A 13,728-nucleotide genomic window follows, 5' to 3' on the forward strand; every position below is an offset into this window, starting at 1 on the left:
CCAGCTGAAAATTGGACATAAGCAGATTACCCAGTTCATCATGCATTCGAACAGCTTGGCTTCTCTCTGTTAAGTAACTCTCAAAAAAAACTATTATACTCGATATTGTAAAATTTTAACTTTACCAGTAGAGGATTTATATTGAGTGAATCAAAGGCTTTTGACATATCAATTAAGACAGTGGGGCAGCAACCACCCTTATCAATAGTTTGTGTAAATAACCCAAGAGGCATAATCCAATCTCCATATTCCGTCATTTTAAGTACGTTTATTTGTGTTTTGTCAAACCTGGGCCATTTTTTAATTACCTCAGTTAAATGTAATAGGCTGGTATTTATCGATGACTTAAAGCAATTTTATAATGTAAAAGGTATTAAGGATTGCTTATTTCTTTAGAACTTTTTGAATTTTTGGAGATTTGGAGTATTGACTTATTGTTCTGTGAAAGTGTAGTGTAATAAGTTATTTTAGATCAAAGATCCGTATTACCTAGAATTATTTCATTTATTGAGCAGGTATCATATGGATACAATATTGCTTTTGTTGGCGCATGTGGTATAAAATCCCAAACAATAAAATTATTCGTCATCGATCTAGCCTTGCAGTATTTCTCGATAAATGGAATACTGGTTTTGGAATTCGATTTTGTTAAAAATCCATCCCAACCTAACTGCTTAAAAGATTATGCGTGTCAGCATTTAGATAGGAAGCAGCATTGAAGCAAATTGACTACTTTGTTTTTCTTAAAAGGCATATTTTGGTTTTCTTTAAAAAAATGTTATTTTCGAGATCGTAAACATTTTGTGAAGATTTTGCCGTGCTCCGAAGTCCCGCAAAGTGTAACTTTGTGGAAAAATGAGAACCAGGACTTCTACAGTCATTTGGCCCTCCTCTCGCCCTCTCCCTCATTGGATCATTTCAATTCTTTGTGGATTGGAATGATCGTGGAATTTTTTAAGCACGATGTAATTATTCCGGTAATACACTACAACCCCCAATACCAAATCAGGTATAATTAGAAATATATTTGCGGACATGCCATGGCCTGAACTTTTTTTATTTTTTTTGCATCATAGTAGATGTCATTGTTATAATTGTTTGACTTTCAGTAATTGAAAAGTAGATAATTGATTCCGGAGATAAGACACGGACATAAAGAAAAGTTGCTCGTTTATTTCATGAAAAATTAATAATTTAAAAAAAAGTAAGTTAATTAAAAAAAAAAGGTAAATAAAATTAAAATCCAGTTTCGCGAGCTTCAACATGCATGGTAATTAAAAAAGGCGCCTGCTAATGACTAGAGAAATAGCTAGTTAGCAAAATTGGTATGTTATCCAATTCAATTCGAAATTATTTAGATAGGGATAATTTTACCTAGCTGAACAGACTAGACGGCTGGAAGGTGGTTGCTTGAAGCAGTTTTTCTCTGGTCCAACTGAACCTCGCCTAGAGTGGCATATTATTGCAACTGTATGTAACATTTTTTTTTGCTGAATAAAGTCGTTTATTATTATTTATTCAATCAGTTATGAAACTAAATTGGATAGATTGAGTTTGAAGAAAATCGTCAATCTTTTAGTCGAAAAGCAGCCCCAATGTGATCGATTTACTTTTCTTCGACTTTTTATTTTCTAATGAAAATTATATAGTGATGCCACGAAACTAGTTATATAATTCCTCCCCTCTTAGAATGAAGCATCCTCTGAAAGGTTTACTCTCGGGCTTCTTGGTTGGAGAGAAACATCCTGAAAGGAAGGATCTTCCTCATTGCCTTGGATTCTGTACACTTTTCTTTTCTTCATGAGGAAAAGCAATATTGCCACTTGCAGGCCTATATATAGGGTGATTGTCCATAGGCTTGGGATGTAATATTTGCTTGAATATGAGGTTTCTTCCACTGGGATTATTGGATTAAGCATTGGCGTATCCAGGTGTAAGTTTTCTAGTTGAATGTGAAACTTCGAAAGATTTTCTGATTTGAACTACAAGTTCGAGGGCTACCGTAGCTTTTTTCTTGAAAAATTAGTATTTGTCTTCTGTAGAAAATTTTGCAAGATCCTCCTTGACTAGAAAGACTCCTTTAAGATTCTTCACGGTCGTTTGAGTTTTGCATTATACTTCGAGGTTTTCAGAAAACTGCCAAAAATTGGTTTAATTTTGGAATCATTTCTATATGATGCTCTGGGATCTGAAGTTTGTGAAAACGACATGATTTTGTTGTTTGTTGAACTAAAATATTGATTTCACAAGGTACATTAGACGTGAATTGTAACGTTTTTGGGCAATGATACGGTCTACCTCCGACACATTTATCATTCATAGGTGTAATCTGTTCACCATTTTCGGATTTTGAAAGATATTTAATTTCTGGACTTATTATAAGAAAGTCTGAATTATATTATAAGAAGTCGGAATTGGAAGTAAATTATAGATTTTAAAATCGTTTGTGTGTTCAATTGGAAGTGGTAAAAAATATATTTTTAGATTTATTATATTATTACATTATTGTTAAGATTAATTTGACCAGAAATTTTTATGGTATTTTTAAAGTTTAGTATATTTTCGGGTTTCACATCGAAAGGGAGTTGATTTTGATAATGTTCTGAATTTTTTGTAATTCTAAAAATAGCTCTCTCTTTAGGTTTAATTATGCTGGGATCCATTATGCCAAGTTTGCAAAGATTACTGAATTTTCGATATCTTGTAAGGTATTTAATATGGAGTTATATAAGATTATAAGTTGATTGAATATATCTTTGGCAAATAAAACATCTCTAAAATTACTATTTTCTTTAATTTTTTGATTAAGTTGCGATATTCTTGATTTTAAAAGATTTTCATTGTGCAGTATGCTTTGAACTGTATTATTAAAGTTTTCTATTATTTACTTATTGATTGAGTATTGCATTTTAATGTGATTTTCAAACTGTTGCTCATTTTTCTGAAGAATTTTAAAAATTTTGTTACCATCTTCAGCATCCAAATTGCCCGTTATGCCTTTAAAAATAGAGCCTAAACCATTAATTAAACCACGCTTTGTGCGATTATGTTGGTGGAACTGTATATTTTCGATTTTTTCAGAAATGCAGTGTTGAGTAAAATTTACAATTTTATAATAATTTGTTATGTCAAAATTGTATGTTGAATTATTTAAGTAAAATTTTAGTCTATCGAACTGTTCATTTAGGTTACTAAATTTGGTGTAAAGGTCTAGAATAAAGTAATGTACAAAGGTGTGATCTGTACACTGTAGTTTTGCAGAGCCCAGGTTTATGGGCAGGATGCCTAGGTTGCTTGTAATGTTCCTTATTTCTGTTCTTTGTCCAAGTGCGAAAAATCTGAAAGATTTTGGAATTTGTATATTTGTTTCTTTGTATTTATATCCTACCGACTGCGCCAATTATAAAGTGATGCCACGAAACTAGTTTTTTAAAACAAACTTTATTCAAATAGAAAACGACCAATCTATTACAGAGTTAATTCAGAACTGATTTTTAAAACAATTAATATAAAAAGGTTAAATCGGGTAAAATGCTGAAACGTTAAATATAAAATAATGATGTGGTAATATAATATGATTTGGATTTATAAGAAATATGATATATAACTTGAATGCATCTTAAAATTTCACGTTCCTGCTAGTCGCTATTAGTTTACGAAAAATCCTCATTGGATGCAATACCCTCAAAAGGTTTATAAATGTGTGGCCAGAAATATTATAGGTCCTATTTTAATCGATGGCAATTTGAATGGCGGTCTTAATTTACACTGGATTTAAACATGTGGTAAATTTGTCAAAATCATATCACAATTTCCAGCGAATATGGTATGGATTCACGTTAGCGGACATTTTTATTTAAGATTATTGATGTTCACAAGACGTTAATGTCGAAGATCTTGAACATCTACTATATTGACATGTTTTTAAAATTATTTAAGAAATAAACAATAATCATTAATAACAATAATAATAAATGTTTTTTTTATTTACTCAACTCAAAAATACATACAAAGCTTCATTTGGAGTAAAAAATTACACGAGTAAATAAAAAAGCCGACAGATTCAGATTTGCATTCTGCGTATAACAGATTCTGCTCATTAACACTGCGGCTTAACAAAGCATCAATATGTATAAACCAACTCTTAAGTGTGACAATACTAAAATATTTATTTGTAATCCTTTTTAGCACAAATAAAACACATTTTTGAACTAAACCAAAAAGCAAAATCCGTGCCGGACACAAGGTTCAGAAGGCTATTTACTAACCATCAAACAGCACTGTAAATATATGTTTTCTAAACACGTTTACTGAAATATGTAAAGAGTTTAGGTCGATATTTAAAAAAATTATTTGTCTAGCAATATTGTAAGAAATTGATGAAGAATTCAGTTCTAAGTTCCTTGTTGAGTAGGTTTCCAAACAAATTATTTCAATTTTTATTTTATTTTAAGTTTCATTTTAAAAAAGAAGTTGGGTTTTGCCATAGCTACATTAATAATCTTTCAGAAAAAGTTTTTTCTAAAAAATGCCCGACTAAAAATGCAATCGACATATCCGCACTAAATGCCACTGCACACAATGCAACTGCTCCTTACGAGAAAGGGTATAAATAAATAAAAATTTGGTTGGATCAGATATTCTTAATGAAAATTTGCTCACCATTATTTACATGTTATCCTAAATTGCGGTATTTAAAGTAACAAAATAAATAAGGATTTCAGGGGCACTTTTTTCGCCCTACATAACGGTGATTTAAATTATCATTCCTTTGGACGTAAAATTTAACTTGGGCTGCAAATCACAAGTAGATTTTAGTATTTTACGTCTGACATTCAATTAAATTTCTATTTATTCGTAACTTGTAAATACCAAATAAAATTGACTTGTTGATACATAAACATATACCATACATGCATTAATACTTACCATGCCCAAGCCAGGATTCAAACCTGAGATCACACGATAGATCGCCACCATGCCACCTGGGTTGACCGTGATGCTATAAATTTAATAATATGACGTTTCTTCTTTCGACGAGCCTCATACTTTTTTTTTTTATCTGCACCATATTGAATTAAACCAGATTCAAATGGTTTATTTTTTATTTTCTGTTCAATGATTTATCTTATTCACCTATTAAAACCATTTTAAGAGTAAGTTTATTGTAAAGGTTAATAATAACAACATAAAACTACGGCCCCGGGCATTGATGAAATGAATATACTTACCATCCGACTATGCCTGCCTTTTCTACTACCTTATAATGTCCATGGCATTAACTTCTGTTTTTCCGTCATGTGCAAAAGAGCGAAAGTTAGCCCTTTACCCAAAAACGTTAAATCCTTTTACATTAAACGATATGAGACCAATAAGCATTCTTCCAACGCTATCAAAAATATTATAAAAAGTAATGGAATTGCAGCTTCAGAAATATGTTAAAGACAACTTAATTTTACCAGTGACACAATCAGGGTTAAGATCGAACCACAGCTGTTGTACGGCATTGGCCTCTGTAACTGATGATATTTTATCAGCATTTGATTCCAATAAACTAACATTACTGGTAATGCTTGACTATAGCAAGGCTTTTAATACTTTGAGTTATGATCTTTTAATAAATATTTTGTCATTTGTTGGTTTAGGAGCGGAATTATGCGCGTTGATTGCTAATTATCTTAGAGATAGGTATCGAGCTGTTTTTTATAATGGGGTAGATTCTGGTTTTTTAGAGATTTCTTTTGGCGTCCCCAAAGTATTTAATCTAAAACTGATCGACTCTCTCTTTCTTGCGGAGGTCTTTTGGAATTAAAAAAACTATTTAAATCTGGCATAATCAATTAATATATGCCCATAAAAAAAGAAGTTGATTGGTCGCTAAAAAAAGAAAACGTCTTATAATGGATTTTAGATCACTATTATCTAGGACCGAAAAAGTGTCTTTTATTTTCCTTTAGGTCTTTAAATAAGGTTAGGTTTTTTATTTTGAATTTTTCTTTTTTTCGGATATATGCAGATACATTCGGATTTCGATTTTTTTTTAAACTTATAAACAATATTTGTTGAACATTAAATTACGCAACTTTGTCATAATTTTTCAATATATTTTGGGATTTATTGATTCCGCTACGACTTGCCTTGCTGCTTTGCCTGTTATACGTCGGGACATATATAATATATATAAATGAAATGCTTTTCTGTAAAAAAAAAATTAAACAATTGTTATAATTTAACTGAGAATCAGTTCTATTTCATTGGATTTTAATTACGAGTAAAAAATCGAATCAGTCCCATTTCGAGGTCAGCTGCCGATAAAATTTTCGATATAATCTACTGCTTTATAATAAGAATTAAAGATATATTTCATAAACCACCTTATGATATTTAAATAAATTCCTTTTCAGCCATCAAAGCTTCAAGGTACGCCGAGTCCTTGCATTCAGCTCACTCATCCAACTTAGCTTTACATCAACCTATTGGGACCCCCAGAGCTGTTAGCACAGAAGATATTACTAGGTAAGTAATAAGTTGCAGCTTCAGCCTATTCTCTACATTTTGCCAGTACTTTACCTAATACCTTTAATTATTTGGAATTGTTAAATTGGATGAATTAATTTAAATTTATTGAACATTTGGACGTTGTAAATGTAAAGTAAAATATTCATTCAATGTTCAGTGCTTTCTAGGAAATACTCTATTGGCCTTAAATTTTATAAGAGCCGGAGCTGGATAGTTTTTTTAATAATTTTTCCTACTTTAAATGAGGTGACGAACAACACCGCTTGTCAAATGGGTATCGCCATTAATTTGGAAATTATTTCATGAATAGATGATAAAACGAAAAGAGTTAATTTCTTGATTAGCGGATTCCGAACTAAATTTCTACTAACATTGTTAATAAAATATGTTAAAAGCAAACATAAAATTTGCTGTTTGTATGTAAGCAAAATATGCGTTATTGGTCCAATATAAATGCTCATATCTATGTGTTCCTTAGTCTGTCCCATGTCAGAAAATTCAATTTGTTATCTAAAAGGCAATCAGGTCTCACTAATTCTCTAATGTGTTGCAAAGATCGAATCACGTGTAACCGAGTTCTTGCCTCCTACATTTTGTATTCTATAGCAACATGGCTCGGGAAATCATTTATCTGTTAACCACTAACCAAATTGTATATTAAAATAGTAATTGTACATCAAAGTAGAATAGTATACTGTATTTACACTGATTCTCGCAGAGCATTTTACAGAGTTAGGAGATTTAAAAAGTGGTTTTGAAAAAACTACTGATGTGCAAATATAAGAATTAAAAAAATAGGTTACCCAACGTTGTCGTTCTCCCCAGAATAAACTCCAAAACATCTTTAAACTAATGTTTAATGCATTTCGGTTATTAAATATCCATCATCAGTTACTAAAAACAAAGAAATCATAAATTTCTAATCTTAATAAGCACTTGAAGTTTTAACTTTTTGCATATATTCAACATAGATGCCTCTAGATGTACTGTTTGTAATATTTTATTTTTTTTATTATTTTTGTCGATACCATAAAATCAATGTTTATCTGAATTTTTAAGACTTGTTATGTGTATTTTATAGTTTTCGTAGGTTTCAAGTACGTATTAAGATAAGAAAAGTAAAAAATCGTAAAAAATGTTGAAAGCTTTCCTCCAATCTGATTCCGTGCTAATCTTTGTTAATGTGACACGTTTATTCTGGATTTCTAGTGTAATAGCTGGATACTTAGGGCAAGTAAAACAAAGAAGATTCCCCATCTAAAACTGTTGAATTGAAAAATATTTTCATACAAAAAGCAATTAAACTAGGGCTGGCAAAAACCGGCCAAAATCGAAACCGGTAAACCGGTTTTTTTAAAAACCGGTTTCGGTTAAAACCGTTTATTAGAAAACTTCGTTTTAAAACCTTAAAAACAAAAGCGGTTTTTAAAAACCGAGAACGGTTATTTGAAACCAGAAACGGTTTTCAAAATCGAAAAACCAAAAAAAACCTCATCACCCTAAAAATTAAAAATGTATAGTTAATCATTCGGAAAAGATTAGTCTATAATTAATCGGTTTTTGATTGCTATCAATTTGACAACGGATTTTACTATGAATGAGCTGTGATCTGTGTTTTACACATGGTAAACTAGAATAACTACAGTTAAGAGGATTATTCTTAATACTACGGTGAATACTGATTAAAAACTGGATTTTAAACAAGTAGGTATATTCAGATTCAAGAAATCTAATTTTTTTTGATATACGAATTTTTATTTATTCTGATAATATTGTTGCATTTATAAAAACAGCCTTAATGCGTCCGTATATCAATGATGCTATACATTATTACTTCCATCCGATGTTGTCAAACTTAAGGACGTAATAACATCTACATACGAACGCAGATGAATTTACTAGGAATTAATTTATTTTTAATTTAGCATTATTTAGCGGAATTCTGTATATTATATGGTAGAACGACTAGTTGAGCAACCAGAGTTTTGAATTAAAAGAATTGAATTGTGATATGTTAGAGGCACTCGTAGTTACTTTAAAGCCGTTTACCTTAACTACAGCAATTATGAGCTCAGAAAACTCTCCAACCATATCAATAGTTTTGCCAATTGTTCAATCCCTTTTAGACAATTTTTTAACTTTCGATGATAAATTTGCATTGCTTGAAGTAAAAAAGTTTAAAGAGATTGTATCTAAGCAGATAAGGTCAAGATTTGATGTTAATGACACTGAAGGCGTCTGTCAGACCAAAGCAATTAAACTCCACGATATAGCAATTTTTTTGACCCGCGGTACAAAATGCACGAAAGTAGTTTTGGAACCATTGTAAAAACTAAGTTAAAGATCAACCAGCTTTTGTCACAAACACCAAATACCATAGCTACCAATGCTGGTCCCCCACGAGATGAGACTTCTGTATCACTTTAAAAAATGGCATTAGATTTTCTCTTTCCGACAAAGTTGCAAGACGAAATCAACACGTCGCAAGATGCTGTTAAAAGGGAAATTGAAATATATGCCAAAGAAAATCAAATAGATAAAAACTCATCCCCATTAGATTGGTGGAAAGTAAACGAGCCAAATATAAATATTATCTTGCCATACCAGCAACTTCTACACCTTCAGAGCGAGTCTTTTCTGATGCAGGGAATATAGTTTCAGCTAAAAGAAACTGTTTGAAAGCAAACACAGTAAATATGTTGGTTTTTCTTAACAATAATCTAAAACTCCAAATTCTTAAAACTATTAGTTTTCCTTGACTTGCATTTTTTAGGGTTGAAAAATGCATATTATTATTAAGAATATTATATGTTTTTATTTTGAATTAAAAATATGTATTAATTTAATTAATTTATGGAGTTTTATTTAAGTTGTCCAAAGTCAATTTCCAGTAAATATTCTAGAATCCTGCTTAATCTATTTTTGAAAACCAATTAACCGAATATCCGGTTTTGGGTTAATCGGTTAACCGAAAACCGATTAATCGAATATCCGATTTTCGGTTTTGGTGAAAACCGCGGTTAACCGAAAACTGGTTAATCGGTTAACCGAAAAATCGATTTCGGTTGCCAGCACTAAATTAAACAGCGTCACAGTTACCTAATTAGACACGAGCCGCGATATAGCTTATTTTGCCAATAGCTGCTCTAAACTAGGTCGACTAGATATTACAACCAACTATTAATGTTTATAATAAATAAAATATAACCTACTTTGCTTTTAAAGAATTTGCCTAATATTATTAATAATTCCTTTGCTCTAGTTCTACCATAGCACTCCACAGCTCCACCCTCCGAGCATGGTTATACCGTTGCTTAAAGTCGATAAAGAGTTGATGTAGGTCTTTATCGTATTTCCAAAACTCTTCCATTAATTGACAGTGAAAATCTGCTGATCTACCGTTTGATCGCTTTTTTCTGAACCCACATTGGTAGTTAGTAGTACTAGGGACCAAATGTTATATCCAGTATTTATTAATGATATTCCCCGATAGCTGAAGCATTGCAATTTGTCGTCCTTTTTTATGTAGGGGCACGATGACAGTCTCTTTCTAACTACTTGGTATTTTCTCTTTCTTCCAAAAAAGCTTGTCCTCTTCAGTGTGTCCCAGGATAAGCGAATTTATACGTAAAAATAACAAAAAATTTAGGGGTTGAAATGTTGACCGTTTAAGATCCAGCCCTGCTTGATTAAATAATAAAATTTAGCATATTTTTATTTATTAAAAATCAAGCCTGCCTTGATACGAGCACTTTTTAAATTATATGAGTAGGTAAAGTTGTATTTCTAGGCAAGATATAAAAAAGTTTATAAGAAAAAGTTGTTTAGAATGCAAAATTATGCCCGACTACCGAATTTCATAACCATAGGCCTACTTTCGATTTTTATGTTTAAATTATTTATTAATTATTTAAATATTTATTCTCACTTTTTTAAAAGTTTAAAAAACAAACCAAATAAATATTAATAGTTAAAAGTTATAGTAAAAATTATTTTAAAAATTATTGCCTAAATTGTTTATTCCGAGCCATTACCAAATGACAGGAAATTACTAAAATAAAGAATTAGAGATGTAATTTAATTTCCATTGAAGAAATTAAAAATTCTTTTAAAATGTTTAGGAAAGATATTGAAAAATTTGCCCATAATGGAGGTAGCTACATTGAATAAATTTAAAATAAGTATAAAATAAATATCTGTCATATGTGTAGTTCTTAGTAATGCCGCTAGAGCGCGTTTTTTGTAAGAAAATTGCAATATTTGAGCGCTTTTTTTGATCTAATAACAGAAAATTGCAAAATTCTCTAAAAAATTAAATTCATGTATGATTCGTAATTAATCTAATTTACCTATGACGAAGCGTTAATAGACGTTAATAAACGTCCCTAGGTTAAAGATAAAATTTATTTTTACATGAAATCGATTCTTTCAAAATTTACTATAACCGTGCCCTCCAACTTTCATCTTTACAGACACAAGTCAGGATCTCACTGACATTCAGTTGTTGCAGTGCGTACAGTTAGCAAAAATGTTGGTTAATTTTTTGTTAATGGTAACTCTCTCCATTCCCTCCACCTCAATTGAAAAATGTGGTTCACAATAATAGAATTCATGTGTAAATATTATGTACCTGAAAAAAAAAGAATACAGGGCAAAAAATTTCTATAAATATCCATATTCGAACCAGTAAATTGATGCACTGTTTACAGATACACAAACAAAAATGTTGATTTCAATTTTTAAAGCTATAAGATTTTTAAAAAATCACGAATTTTTGATTTTTCAATTAATTATTTAATATACTTTGTAGTCCATATTCTGGGGTTTTGTTTATAAGGTGAAGGTAAGAAATAGGTCTTATTTCTCCAGAAAATTTCTATTATTATTTTGTGACGACCGGTTTCGCGATTACAAAACTTATCATCATCAAGCCGAAGACTAAAAATTAAAAAAAAGAGGGGGGAGGGATAAATGCATTAGATCCCAATAGGCACGCTCAGTTATTATTATAAAAAAGCTAAGGTACTTATATTTATGTACTTACTTAATGTAAGTACTGTCAGTTCTTTAAGAACTTTTTTATCTTAGACCTTATTTTATAAATGATTTAATGACTACTTAATTACTTTTGGAACTCCATAACTTTTATTCAATTTAATATTGATTAATTACTTAGCAATCCATCAGAGCAAACTTTTTGCCTTCAGTTATCTCGAGAACCATCGGCTCTGAGCGATGTGTAACAGGAATAGCTTTTTATAACATGAATACTTTTTTAATCCCTACCCTTGCAAAAACTACCCTTTCCGATTTTCCAAATAATTTTTCAGTGTCACCATTTGAATTAGGGTCAAAATTAATGGCAGAAGTTTTTTTTTGGAAACTATCTCGTTTTTTAAACCTACAATTTCAAAAAAAAACTGTTTTTAAATTCACCCTTTCAGCGCCCCTAACTCCCTTAATATGCATTTTCCACCCTCATACTTATAGGAACTTTTTTTGACTATTTTTAGGAGTACTACCATCCCCAGAATTCCATTTTTACAAATTTCCATGATACCCTATAGAGGGTTTTTATATAATTTATTTCCAGAGCGTATAGTTGGTTTGTTGGACAAACTATTGTTTTATTTAAAATTTTGCTTACAATGTGGTTGTGAATGACATATAGTTGAGTAAGATGCGAATTGTACATTCCACACACAATTATTCCATATTTTAGAAAGGGCTTCACCAGTGTATCAACTTTTTGCTCATAGTAAATAGAACGTAAAATTTATGAGAAAGCTAATTTTTATATAGGAGCGTCAGCGAGTATATTATGCACGTGCTCTCCGACTCAAAAATCGTGTTTTTTGGCAAATAAAAATTCATATCTTTGGCTGTATGGGTAGCGAAACGACGAAATTTGGCATGGCAGCTCTTAATACATTGGCAATTATGGATCCGTAAATAATTTTTTTTGGTACCCACAAAGGAAGCGGTACCGAGTTAAAGTCAAAAATTGGTAAAAAAACGTGTGAAATTCCTTTCACCGGCGAGAACTCAAATTTAAAGCCTTTAAACGACTTGAAATTTTTAGGACATAAAGGTTATTGAGGGCTTAAGAACTGTATACTTTTGGTGCAAGATCCGTATACAGGGTGAGTAAATATAAGTGAGTAAAAAAAAAATTCAAACTGTTTCAGAAGCTAAACTATAATTTAAATAAAAAAAGTGTTTCTGCGAAAATGCTTAGTTTTATGTAAGAAATGACATATTTGGAGCTTTTTATTGAAAAATTTTTTTTTTACAAGTTCTGGCATTTTTAGTTTAATAAGATCCCAAATTCTGTTTTACAACACATACTAAAATTTCAGCATCCAAGGTACATTAGAAGTACCGAAAAAAATCGTTTTTCTGAAACAAGTCAATTTCCTCCGATTTTTTCTTTAAACGTCACCACAAGGGTGAAATGATCCAATATGGCCGCCAACAGCGGGTATCTCGGCATGTTATTTTTCGGAAGGGTGTCACAGTTTCGTTAAATTTTCAATGAAAATTACCCGGTACCGTCTAATCAGAAAAACTCTGAGCTTTCCGAATATGTGCATATTATTTGGGGAAATTGTATATTGCGGCCAGGAAAATTCGGCAAAGTGTTTGACGTCTTCAAAAAATGCCGTATTTTCCACACATTTCAAGGCCAACTCGGGTGGCTCAAAAACAAATTGGCACTTTTTATTCATTTAAAAATAATGGGATTTATACACCGTGGATCGTATTGATTTATTTAATGTAGAATATGGATTTAAGGGTTAAAGGTTCCAAACTGGTCCCCACAACAGCTTACACACATTAAATATTCGGGCAACAACAATGCCCGAATATTTAATGTGTGTAAGCTCCTTCTATGGTTCCTCTGTGATAGAAAAAGCAATGTAATAAGATTTTTCTCAAGTGTTTGTCTACTTATGTCAAGTTTGCAAAGGCAATTTAAATAGATGGTAAAAAGATATTTAGGAAAATTTTGTCGGGAATAATAAAACTCTGCGTTAAGAAAAATTAGCAATTCATAACTACCCAAATCGTTCACTGTGATTCTGGTTTTTACCCTTAAATCTGTCTATATGAACCCCCTTTATATTAATAAAAAAATAACAATACTCTTAAGCAAAATTTGTGCATCTTAATTGACCAGACATACCCTGTAGGCTCCAAAATCCATAA

At 31.0% G+C, this 13,728-nt stretch overlaps 1 protein-coding gene across 10 annotated transcripts in view; it reads left to right on the forward strand.

Annotated features, from left to right (window-relative positions):
* Positions 1-13,728, forward strand: part of LOC126733620 (disks large 1 tumor suppressor protein) — an 825,690-nt gene that overhangs the window by 709,497 nt on the left and 102,465 nt on the right. For all 10 annotated transcript variants that reach the window (XM_050437042.1, XM_050437028.1, XM_050437022.1 and 7 more), the window contains one exon: positions 6,405-6,516. In XM_050437042.1, the coding sequence (XP_050292999.1) occupies positions 6,405-6,516 (112 nt within the window). The remainder of the gene's footprint in view (positions 1-6,404; positions 6,517-13,728) is intronic.

This window comes from Anthonomus grandis, chromosome 1, assembly GCF_022605725.1.
Source record: "Anthonomus grandis grandis chromosome 1, icAntGran1.3, whole genome shotgun sequence".
Taxonomy (NCBI): domain Eukaryota; kingdom Metazoa; phylum Arthropoda; class Insecta; order Coleoptera; family Curculionidae; genus Anthonomus; species Anthonomus grandis.